The sequence below is a fragment of the Squalius cephalus genome (assembly GCF_949319135.1).
Source record: "Squalius cephalus genome assembly, chromosome: 11".
Taxonomy (NCBI): Eukaryota; Metazoa; Chordata; class Actinopteri; order Cypriniformes; family Leuciscidae; genus Squalius; species Squalius cephalus.
This window is the reverse complement of record NC_137132.1, coordinates 15,506,845-15,520,048: the sequence shown is the minus strand read 5'-3', so window position 1 is coordinate 15,520,048 and position 13,204 is coordinate 15,506,845. Positions and strand designations below refer to the sequence as shown.

The following is a 13,204-nucleotide window of genomic DNA, read 5'->3' as shown; positions in this document are numbered from 1 at the left end:
GGGTTTTAAACGGTGAGTAATTAATGACAGAATTTTCCTTTTTGGGTGAACTAACCCTTGAAGGCTGGGTTTGTGGGGTTCTACTTAAAAGGAGGTTCGTGGAATTTTTTTGAATAAATAAAAAAAAGACATTAAATAAATGAGAAGATTAAAATAAATAATATGTTAGCTTTAAATGAATAAGTCATATCTTTAAATAGGTAAATAATCTAGTGAATAAATAAATAATACATTTTACAGTACACCACAATGAGTAGAATTTTTTTTAAATAAACAGAGACCAAATATTTTTCTAATTATGTCAATTTGACTTATTTATAATATTGATTGTTCAGTATTTATAGCAACTACCTCGCACGAGGATCGTCGCGACACCTAAAAGATTGAAACCCCTGCCCTGACTTGATATTAAGATACAATAAAGAGAGAAAAACAAAGCGCACAGCCTTCAAATACCGAGCACGTCCCCCCTCGGCTCTCATTCCTCGACTGAACTGAAGTACTCGAGAGAGACTTTATCAAAGTTGCTCACACTCACAGCCAGCGCTCGAGCAAACAGAGCGACGCTCTGGCCGTTGACGTAAGAGGTGGGTCTGTCGTCTTGGAAACGAATTGGCACTGGAGTGTGGAAGCGCTTCGAAGCCCCGCCCCCTGTACAAATACCCCCATAGGCTCTGACGTCAATGCACGTCAACCAGAGAACATGATGCCTCCTGCCAGTCAACTCGTGTACTCTCGCAAACACAGATGAAATATTAGAGCTCTATTGTATTGGAGGAGGTGGCGTGACACTTCGCCGCGCTCCGAAACACTCTGCTTCTCCTGCTAAGACTGGAGCGGACCGTCAGCGAGCACCGTGGCCGGCACACTGGCATTTCTACACGCGTTAGCCTCTGCCGACCTCGTTATCTTGAGGCTCAAGTGGCAGGTCTCTATCTTCTCACCCCAAACCCTAGTGTTTCACAAACAGCATGGTCATGGCTGACTGTCACCAAAAGCCAGTGCTCAGGGGTCCTGTCCGAGTGGGCTTCTACGATATCGAGCGGACTCTTGGAAAGGGGAATTTCGCTGTTGTAAAACTAGCAAGACATCGTATAACCAAGACAGAGGTGAGTTGAGAATATATGAGCTAACCTAAATATATGAACTAACCCTTGTGTATGCACTGCAAAACTACTGGATACAAAGTTACAGTCTCTAAAGCTTGAACGTTACTCACTCTGGCTTGATAATATTATTTTATAGTTGACACTAGTTATGTGAGAACTTATTGTCTTTGGGTAATAAACAAACAACCTGTTTGTCTGAAGCGGTATCAGCATTGTTGTGCTAAAGGAATGTTTTATAACTTCATCTGGGCTGATTTTTGTTTTTAAACGTTTTAACCATTTTGTCAACGTTTATGTAAAATATTTCAATGAATTAAAATGAATTATTAATTGTTTTTCATTATAAAATAAAATCATCATCAAACCTATATCTAAATAATATAAATGTTTATAACATTTACACAAAGTATCTGGTGCATTTTTGTCATTTTCAGTTAAATTTGATTTTTTTTTCTTTTTCTTTTTCTGATCCAAAGTATGGTACAGTCTACATTTAGATGAAGCCTTTGTGCAGCTTTGCATGTACTGGTACATGCAGGTCCAGCAGCCTAATGCCTCAATGGAAATATGCAGAGTATTCAAGCATTGTCAGCTTTAATTGTGTCTGAAACTAGTTGTCAAAGAAAGACAAAGCCAAAGGCTGTGTACAATAGCAAGAAATTATGCTGGTTTAGTGCCCTTTTATGGGCCATGCTGTTGTGCAGTGGTTGCATAAGCAACATGGGTGATTTTGTGATAATGGATGCCGTCTCATCACAAAACCTGAGCTGATGTTTGTCTTGCATTCCTTGCAAAGAAACCCTGCTGAGCACCAAATGCATGACACAGGGGCACGGAAATCAGGGAAATGTCAAGAAAATTATATTAAAAAAAAGAAAAGAAAGATTTTACATTTTCCTAGTTACACTAAGCTCTAAAATGTTTACTCTATGAGTGCAGTCTTTATCAAATGATTTTTAAAAATCCAAAGTTCATGACCTCTGGTGACATTGTGTCACTGTGAATGTGTTGCTTTGCAGTAAAGTTTTGGTTCAGGGTGTTATAGGTGCTTGCGTTGTGCCACGCTTGCTCTGAGAGCTGTGGTTTTCCGACTGTCTGCAAGTCTGCAAATGTAGAGTTGAGCATTGGAGCAGAATGTGAGGGAATTAAGATATGTAACCGGATTATGTTGTACAGAGTTGATGCATCTCTGCAGTGGCTGCCTTGAGGCGGTTTCATTTCTGTGGGGACGACACCGCCTCGGCTCCCAGAGCTTCTCATCAGCCTCTCTTGTGTTTTGTGATTTCTCTGTTCTCCCTCTGAGCTATCTTCAAAATACACATGCTCTGGTACCATGTGTATACCGCTTTGTGTTTCTGCTCCAGTATTGCCTCTTGCCTGCATTGTTCATGGTTTCAACGGACAGTTGGATCACTGTTACTTCCAATGAGAATGACTAACCACATTCGCATATGACAGCTGATTCATAGGGAGTGATGTGCTGTAATCATGTTTTCAGTCAGTTACCATTATCTTGGCCCGGAGTCAGTGTGAGAGAGTTTCAGGCCAGTCACTTGTCCAATACATTCCAATTTTCTTACATGCATTTATCATGTACATATGTTTTAATGCCTTGCAAACGTAAACATTTGGATTTCTGTGAAATACTGATTGTTGTTTTGCAGGTTCTGCTGATTCCGATCTCACTAAGATAATGTAGCTGACTACGTCTTTCGAAATTGTGTGAAAGCATCAGATTAATAAATTAGGCTATATAATACATTTTTTTGGCACCATATGCCATCTTTTCAAGTGTATACATATATATATATAAATCCTTATTGTTGAGCCTTACTTTGGCTTTTTTAAATATTACTTATACTAACAGCAGGAAACATGTTAAAGCACCACAGTATCGTAAATCTTCAAAACAAAAATGTTTTATATCACTGTAATAATATAAAACAAAGGTTAAAGTCTTTACCTGTGGAAAATGTTCTGGTTTCTCTGCTTCTGTGTACTTACCTGAACATTATTATTATTACTATACAGTCAAAAGAGGGGTTAAAGTATGACTGATTATGAAATGGTGAATTACTTGTGTTCTTCACCTATTTGTCTGGCAATTGATGAAAAGCCTGTGGGAAAATGATCATTTGGATCATTAGCCTACTTCAGTAGTTGAGCCGTTAACAGACACTTAGGTGTGTATTGTGCCTTTGATCTGCGCTGGGGCTTGCGAAGACTGGATCTACTTGCACTGCAGACAGCAACAAGACTAATGAATTTCACTGAGTAGCTTGAGGCAATAGGCTCCGTACCAATGAAAGTGTGTTTCTGTGCCCTTAATTCAACAGGTGGCTATAAAGATCATTGACAAGACCCAGCTAGATGCTGTAAACCTGGAGAAGATCTATCGTGAAGTACAGATCATGAAAATGCTGGACCATCCGCACATCATTAAACTGTACCAGGTAATGCCTGCCCAGGCCATTTGCTGCCAGTATTGTTGGCTCTTAAATGATTTAAGTTGACGTTTGACATTTTTTAAGTTGATTTGGATAAAAGCATCTGCTAAATGTAAATATAAAATACTTGATATAATAGTAAGGTTTTAAGAAGGATGTACCGATATGGGATTTCTGGGCTCAAAACCGACAATCAACAGCTGGTACAATGACCAATGATTTTACTTTAAAGGGGTCATCATGACATGAGAAATCAAATTTGCCTTGATCTGCTGACATTTAAGAGGTCTTTGTATCATTAAAACATCCCGCAAGTTTCATAGCTCAAAATATCCTCCTCATTATAAACAAAGCATTTATTTTAGGGCTGCCCCCTCATAGTTGACTAAACGTTAGTCGACTTGAAGAGGCTTAGTCGACCAAAATTTTATTAGTCGGTTAGTCGCACAACAACAAATAAACCTTGTGGCGGTTCTTTGTGGTAATTACAGTATGTTGGGCAGGAAATCCAAATGTTCGCCTGTCCTCCATTGACCTCAAATATGGCTTATCATTTGAAACATGTAAGTAGCAACTTTACATGGCTGCTTGCTCTTACGTTAACTTAGATAAATGTCTGCTAATTAGGTGCAAATCCAAAGCTGTGTCCCATTTCGAAGGCTGCGTCCTGCATATGTCATTGAGGCTGCTTAATTTCAGTAAACTGACCACTACATTCCAAAGTCATTAAGAAAGTACAGCAATTTATGCTTCACTAGGAATAACGATCAATTTTATAATTGTTACTATTGTGAAAAAAGACATCCTTTATGACGTATGCGGCCGACAAATGCAACCTCCGGAGGACGCCGCCTTCGAAATTAGCAGCTCAAGTGTTTTTTGTGGAGTGTGGAAGCTAAAGTATAGCGTGCTTTACTGCGTGACCAAAACTCAGCATAGGCTACTTGCCTCACAGATATGAGAAATATATCTATAGAAAGCTTGAAATGTCTAACCAATTCATACAACTTGCACTGCAGACAGCAACAGGACTAATGCATTTCGCTTGAGGAAGTAGCTTTAGGAAATAGAAAACAATTATTTTAAATTGCAAAAATTATTTTAACCTGCGTGGAGTTACAATCATATGCCCACAAATAATTTTCGGATCCAATCTGAGCTTCGGGTGGGTTGAAATATTTGAACTTTTGTAGCTATATAGAATGCATTAACCAGACCGGATGTGATGTATTCTAATCAAAACTATGAGATTAGTGAAGAACAAGTTATTCTTTAAACACTATTTCTTATGAATAATTATCTCAGAAATAATTATTTTGTTATTGTTAAAATATTATTTATGTTAAATAAGTTTCAGAGGTATTGGTGGTCAGTTGTTTTGTGTGGATAATCATACATTCATTATTCATTCATTTTGCCGTGGTGAATAAGCAGAGGGTAATGGCTGTTTAACAACTAGGCCTAATTTGAAAGTTGCATGCGACTGCCACTAGGGAGGCGAAATGTGACAAACATCTGTGAATTTCAGAGATAGTGGAAAGGCGGCTTCACACATATACCGCAGGTGACAATGACACACAGGACTGGTAATAGAGCAAAAATTTACATTTACATATAGCAGATGCTTTTATCCAAAGCGACTTACAAAAGAGGAACATGATATATTATATGATATACCATGCACTTCTCTCATTTTACCTGAGCAAATTTCGCCAGATTACCTCCAGCCATTTGTCTAAAGTTAATGGCTAACTACTTTTCACTGTAAACTTTCACATGACCAACATTAAAGTTGTTCAGCTGGAAAAAGCCTGTTTTTAACAGGAGATCATTCACACTCTGGAGTCAAAGTCACACAAACTCTTAGATGATGAGATAACTTCTCCCTCAATGTGACTTCACTGCAGCATTATGTAAGACTTTAGGTCACTTTGGCTTTTGGGAATGTGAATAGCGCTTCCTTATTATAGAGCGTACCGGCACCAGTCCAAGCCCCTTGCCGTGTAATCATAGTGTATCATTATTTCCAACGGTTACTCCATTCAAACTGCATGGGTCAATTAGTCATTTCCTTTCAGTCATCATAAACAGAGGGCAGCTCTGCAGGCCCTGCCATCTCATCTCTAACCCCCGGTTTCCCTCTGCCCCATCTGCCACGGCTCAGGGTCCTAACACCAAGCAGCTGCTCCGCACATGCACCCTCACGTACATGTAACGCAGCAGCAAATAATCCATATTTACTATGGTAATCTGCCTCTATTCACACGTCATTCATCAGCAGCATTACGCGTCAGCTTTTTCTTTGGACTTATCAGATGGAGCATATGCAGTGCACATGCGTTTCAAGCACACTGCCATCAATTCTTCAAGCATCATTCATGTAGGTTTCTAGGTAGCGTGATTTGTTGGTTGAAACTTTAAGCAGTGTCAATTTAACATGAAAATTTAGTGTGATCATTTTCTTAAAAATTGCATATATATTGCAGTTTATATGAACACACACACACATGCATATTGTTTTATTATTAAATGTAATAGAATAACTAATGTGCTAATGTTGTGCATTTAATTAATATCTCATATATTCAAATATACACACTTCATATTTCTTAACTTCTATTTTTCTACATTTACAACGTTATCTTAGCATAGCATCAAAACGCAAAAATGTATGAGATTAAATACCATGTTTTATCTCAAGTCATCGTATAATGTCAGTTCGAGTGTTTGAAATAACTTCTGTGACCCTATGTGGCTTCTTATCACAGAATGAGACAAAAAATATATTATTTGGTAGTATTCTATACTGCAGTGCTATTAATTAAACAAACTGCATTAAATCTACACACTATACATACAGTAGGCATATTATGTCATTTCTAATTGATTGATAGCCCTACTTTGTTTGCGGTTATCTTTGACTACAGTGTGAACCATCTCTTGACTTAATGTGACTCACTACTACTGGCAGTTTGTCACATAAACCAACAGCCAACTAGTGTAGAATCAACTATTCGCATGAGATAATTTGAGTTATTTCCAGTTATTCGCTTATTTGGCAGCTGATTGGGATAAGACGTGCTTTGTGATCATTGTGTTCTGAACAGCTCTGAGATCACAGCTTCCATCAAAACAAGTTTCTGGAAAGGAGAATTAGTTGAGGAGTTTAAAAGATGATTCATATTCTGGCCTAGTTGCTGATTTTATTAGTCAACCCAATAATGCCTTTAAATGGCAAGAGCAGAAAATCCCCTACAAGTTGAGCCCAGATAAGGCTGATTTACACAAAAGCCTCTTGGTACAGATGAGGCTGATGTATCAGTAAACCCTAAACTGACTGTTTAATTGGCCGACAGTAGTGTTTATGTGGGACTCTTTGAATGTTTCTGAATTATAACATGCCACTTCTCTTCACTACATTTAGGTCTATTCATCTTTTTGTTTGCTTTGGCTAATTCTGGAGTCCTCCCACACATCGCTGGCTCTGACACTGCACTATGAATCGAGGCTACGAGTAAACTAGCGTCCCACTCTGATTCATGTGTGTTTCATTATAATACTGTGAACTCAGTGGGATACTTCAGATTTGATCTTAATGTAGCAGTCATTTTATCACTCAATGGTTTTTGCACTCTCTAAGTGCTTTTTTGTGTATTTTGGAGTTATGTAGGCCATCTACCATAGTGTAAAAGACATATGGAGGTTTTTACATGTAACATGCATTATATTTTTCATCCTTACGCAGGTCATGGAGACCAAGAATATGCTGTACCTTGTGACGGAATACGCCAAGAATGGGGAAATCTTTGGTAAGTGTTTTTTAGTATTAATGACACACCAGCCATCACTGACCAAATTACAATTGATTTGTATGTTATTTCATTTGTAAAAATTGTTTGTTCATATTGGTAGTTGCATGGTATATTGGTACAAAAATGTTGTGGTACCAAACATTTACAATGGTACAATACAATTGTTTTGCATATTTCAGTGGCGTGAAGGTGTGAAAGCAAAGTACACAAGTGCAACAATGCATGAGAATTTGAGAATAAAAATCAAATGCATTGAATATCTTATTATGAATAATTGTTACTATAAAAACAAATATTAACACTCACAGTATCTGTAAATTATTGGCTGAATGTTGTTGTATTCAAGATGGGTTAGCAAAGCATTACATGAGATGATTTACAGAATGTACAGTCTGTACGATTTATTTATAGCCCCTTTCACACAGCGCTTTGAACCCGGCAAATTGCCAGAACGCCTTCTGTGTGAACGCAAACACGACCCGGGATTGATGCTGGCATCGATTGCGGGTTGGGGACCTAGTAACATTGCCGTGTTCAGTCCTGGAACGCGCGCTGTGTGAACAAAAGCCTTAATAATGCCGTGTCGTAGTGATGACGCTGAAGCGCGGGATCGTTCGCCAGCTAGTGAAACGGTACGTAACGCGCAAGTTTATGATCGAATCAGAGAAAAAAATGCACACGCATGGTTTCTTGAGAGAGAAATCGCAGCTCATAAGCAAACTTAAGACGCTGCTGAGACATCACATCGATGTCACGTGTCTTTACGGGATTTGTGCGGCTTGTGTGTGAACGCACTCTCTGATTCCGGAAAATCACTGGCAGTGTGAATGAACCAAAATCAAATGAACCCGGGTCAAATCCCGGGTCACTTTATCCGTGTATTTTCCGGAATCTCTGTGTGAAAAGGGGCTTATGTTTTTATTTGGTGGTTTATTTGCACACTTTGGGATGGGCATAACTACTCAATAGTGTTGTTGTTGTTGTTGCTCTTGTTGTTGATTCAGGATGACAGCCAGATCTACCTCTTATTTCACTGAAATATCCTAATTCCACATATCAATGACATGGAGAAAGTATGTATTTAGACTAACATCTTGGTTTCAGATGATAGTGACAAAGGTCAGGCTGAAATTAGCTCAGGCGTGACAAACACAGTCTGTGTGAATAATCATCATGGTCACAAGCAACAAATGTGTCAGTGAAGATGATCATATTCTGACGGGTCAGCTGTCTATCTTTCCGTTGCTTTGGAGTTCTGTTCTGTCTGACACACAAGCTGGAAGCTAAGAGCAAAACTGAAGGTCAAAGAAAATTAAAGGAATATTTCATGCAAAATATTAAGGTACTGGTCCACCTTTTATTTTACAGTGAATGGGGACTGAAGTGAGGTAACTTAGATCAACCGAACCTTTGAAAAGATCTGATTTGAAAAGAACATAGCCTTGTGGGAAATGGCTCATGGTCCTTTTCCAATACTGTTTCACTCTTTCCTATCACTTCCTGTCACTGCTTCTACTGCCCTATCATAGCAAAAATGGCAAAAATATAATTTTAAATGAACAGTTTGTTCACAAATCGGACATTGCTGCTTCTCTCATGAACATGCCAATGAAAGCTAGGACAGAAATTTACTGTCTCTTCTTCCTACAAAACTATTGTAGGATTTTGGAAGACTTGGAAAACAGGGAAGGAGTTAGATCACTTTTATGATATTGTTTAGTGTAGACATGCACCGGTCGACACGCTATAAATCAGAACCAGACTGTTTTTGCTCTAAACACATGATCGGCAACCAGTTTTTAGTTTTATTTTGGCCGAATTCTATTCCGGACTTGCACACAAACTGCATTGCAATCATTTCCCAAAATGTAATTTGTGTGGAAATATTAATAAGTCTGTAAACAGGACATTAACACAGGCCAGAGACGGGACACACTGAAGACGGACGCAAAGAGGAGAACACCGATGCGCCAGCAGAGAAAATACTGTACCAGATATAACAAGCTCACTGTTTGTGATGCTTGAAATCTAGGAAGAAAAATATAAATATTGAATTGGGGGTTTATATGAATGTATCTCTTAAGGGAACTGACTGTCATTTTCTTTTCCTCTTACCTCTGTATGAAGTAGTGTTAATAAGAAACAGCTGTTGTTCCGTAAGCGCCACCTACTGTCAGAGAGTGAATTTACATTTTCATTCAATCTGTCAATCTGCTGTTTTTGTTTTGTTCAGGTATGTTTAATGTAGCATAATTTCACAAATATGAAGTCAGACCATTCTGTTTTTGCTTTGAATTAAAAACAACTGCTCATGCTACATGAATGTAGCATCTTTGTTTGGATTGTGATTAAAATGCAGTGGTTTGCCTGTTATAGAGCAATGTCATCACCATAGTGATTCAGTTTTATTATATTAAAAAGAGTAGGCAGGATAATCCTGAGTGATGTGGAACAACATGGATGTAAATGATCGAGGAAATTTAAATTTTTAGTTGAATATATCTATTTGAAAATCCCTTGTTGGTGATTCTTGAAAGTGTTCTAAGAGTAGACTATATAACTTCCACTGACTGATCCTTTTGACTTTGTAGCAGCAGTTGCTGTTCACCACCTGTGAAAACTCACATAATCATCACAAATTATTCTTACATAACAGTGTCTGTTTCACAGTACACGGCAATGTGATATGAAGAAATCTACCTATGAAGCTACCAAGAAATTGTTCCTACCCTAAGGATTCAGTTTTTTTTCTACGTGCATTTAGAGTTTTGATGCACTTTACGGGAAATAGCCTGTATATAGTCCTATTGGGACTATCCTATTGGTCCCAAACTGTATATTCAACATCAAATATGTTCAGATTGGCTGTTGTTCTGCATTGTGCAACATGTCTGCTTTCATTGTAGACCGACAAAAAACACTTCTTTGCTTCGGATATATGTTGTTTTTTGTAAACGTATTTGTCATGAAAATTCTGCTTGTCCTGCCACCAATCAGCACGTTGTACTAGCAAAGTGCTTTATCACTAGACAACAAACAGACATTTAGCGTGATGCTAAATCCATCTTGTGGTTGTGGTGTACGTCGTTGTGTGGACACCATGACCCTGGTGTTGGATGTGACAACAGCGTCTGTTTTGAAAGAGATATAAAGAGGAATGTCGTGGCTGAGGCAAACCAAATTACTTGTTCCTGCCCAAGTGTGCAACAGGGTGAGATAACAGCCAAAACTCCCATAGAGACTTGAAATGAGATTGCAGAGCTCAAGCAAATAAAAACTAAAAACATAAAATGATCTGTCAACATAGCATGACAAATACTTGCATGACCGTTTTTGTCGAGATTACCATATAGTTACTGGTAGTACTGAGAGGCCATGTTGTCCAGCTTTTGTGATTCTCTGATTGCACAATATGATTATGCAACTTATTTACAGCATGTTCCATGGCTATAAAAGACTAAACGTCTTCAGTTAATCACAAATTATGAAAGATTTTATAAAAAATAAAATTAAGACTGAGTGATGTGTGCTTGCATCCCACAAAACGGAACCCAATTAGTTCACACTAAACCTAAGCAATCCTAACATAACACAGGCACTCACTTCCATCAGATAATCTTCACAAGGATAAAAGAGAGGAGAGAGAGAGAGAGAGAGCAGCATTTGGTGTTGTGAAGTGCTGGGTTCGGTCCCCCGTGGTGGAGCTTAGCAGTGCAGAAGCCCACCACGAGAGCCTGTCTGCTCCACCAGCACCGCAGATCAGAGCCGAAGCTTTAGAGGGACCTGGAAACTGGGTCAACTTCGAATAAGCAGGAGCTGCGAAACGCACAGGCAAAGCAGGAGAGAGAGGGAAAGCTAAGGGACATTGATTTGAATTTTGGAAGTGGAGAGGAGAAATGTAGGCCATGCATATTTTAGAAAAATACAGAGCTCGAGAAAAGGTTCTTTTTCAACATGTCAGATGATCAGTCTTGACATCCGTGTCTGCCCTCAGCGTCTCAATCCTTGCCTTTTACCCTCAAGGCTCTATTCCTAGTCTGTCAATTCTAGGTTTTAGCATGAGTAATTTTGGTATAGGAAAATTCATAAATCCTGTCTAGATCATTTATGACACTAGAAAGAGTATACTTGAAATGTATTCTGTATGTTGTAAAAAAGTCTAATTTATTTTAATATGTATGCAGGAATCCACTTACGGAAAATGACCAAAATTTAACATAGTAGTAATACCATAGTATTTTTTTAATACACTTAATTTATTTTTTATTTAATATGGTATTCATTAAAGTATTATTTGTTACAAATGTTTTCATTAATTATTATATATGTAGTTAGTATGACCTCATTAATTGAGAGACTTTTTTAATTACAGTTTATAGATTTTTTTTCTATATTAAAAAAAGTCACACAGCAAAAGAAAGATTGTGAAAAGCTTAAAGATGTTAAAAAGCTTAAAATAAATGGAAATCTAAGTAAAGAAGCATTAGAAAATACCATGGTATTCTTTGGAGTATTATTCTTTGGGTTTTTTTCTAAATCTTTTAAACTATTATATATGCAGACTATATGAAATATTTGATTTTTGTTATTAAAATACCTTGTTTATTAAACAAACATGTTGTTGTTATTAAAATATTTTAGTTATTTTATTTCAGTGAATTAAAGATGTTGAACCTAATATACCCTATCTGTAAGTGACAATACTGCTGGGACAAGGTTCAGCTAGTTCATGTTTTAAAACCCCTAGTACACAAGCCCTTCAGATAATGCATCTTGCTGGGAAGAGGAAATGCTTTTTCTCCTCTTCGTGTGCCTCTTCAGTTAGTCAGTCCATGCAACTGTGGTGTGACTGCTGCTCTGGTTTGTAAGGGTCAGTGGAGAGGAAGTTCAGTTGTACAACTTATAAAGTCGAAGCAACTTTTATTAGGTCAGCCGGCCAACTCAGGCTCTTTCAGGTCTATCTTGTTCATGCTCACATGGCTAAACAGAAAGAGAAATGCATGGATAACAAGCACCAATGTACCTGGTATGCTGGCACCAGACTTATATTGTGTTCTGTTGGCCAAAGTCCACAGTCTGTGCTTTAGTGGGGTTGATTACAGACGGTTGAGGGGTATAGAGCAGAGTGTATGTACACCTTATCTCGGAGTAGATTCCCACCGGCCAGTTGACACAAATATGAGACATTCCTATGTCAGGTGTGCTTTTTGATTAGCAACATACCCCTAAAAATGTGTTTTAAAACGGAGCACAGTTTTAGAATGTTGCATCTGTTATCTAATTGGTTTGCTCAATAAATTTTACATTTGATATTACTGTAAATGTATTATTATTGTGGTAATGTTACAATGTATATAATAGATGTATTATTAGGTTACACTTTATTTTAAGGTGACATAGTTACATTGTTCTTCCTCAAATAAGTACCTGGTAATGAATGAGTTTCTGAACTACATGTACTTACTATAGAATTACGGTTTGGTTTAGGGTTAGTTACTTGCAATTATGCATAATTTACTGTTATTACTGTAGTAAGTGCATGTAGTAACGTGTAACTACGTCCCCTTAAAATAAATTGTTCCCTATTATTATATCATTGCTAATAGTATAATATTATTATAAGTATATTATACAAATATCTTATACAATTAATATATATTTATTTAAAAAGTGAACCTTGTACAAATGCAATAAGATGGGTTAGTAGCTAATATGCATTCTTTGCACACAATACATTCTTTTAAATGCATGCATCACACAAATTTATTAAATGACACAATGTGGCTTTTTTTTTAGTAACCCATGTTTTTCGTCTCTATTCTTTAGACTAGGTTAT

At 37.5% G+C, this 13,204-nt stretch overlaps 1 protein-coding gene across 1 annotated transcript in view; it reads left to right on the top strand.

The window, feature by feature from the left end:
• Nucleotides 1-541: 541 nt before the first annotated feature.
• Nucleotides 542-13,204, top strand: part of sik2b (salt-inducible kinase 2b) — a 38,611-nt gene continuing 25,948 nt past the window's right edge. The window contains exons 1-3 of the mRNA XM_079885090.1: nt 542-1,109; nt 3,446-3,562; nt 7,302-7,365. Coding sequence (XP_079741216.1) covers nt 972-1,109; nt 3,446-3,562; nt 7,302-7,365 — 319 coding nt within the window. The 5' untranslated portion in view covers nt 542-971. The remainder of the gene's footprint in view (nt 1,110-3,445; nt 3,563-7,301; nt 7,366-13,204) is intronic.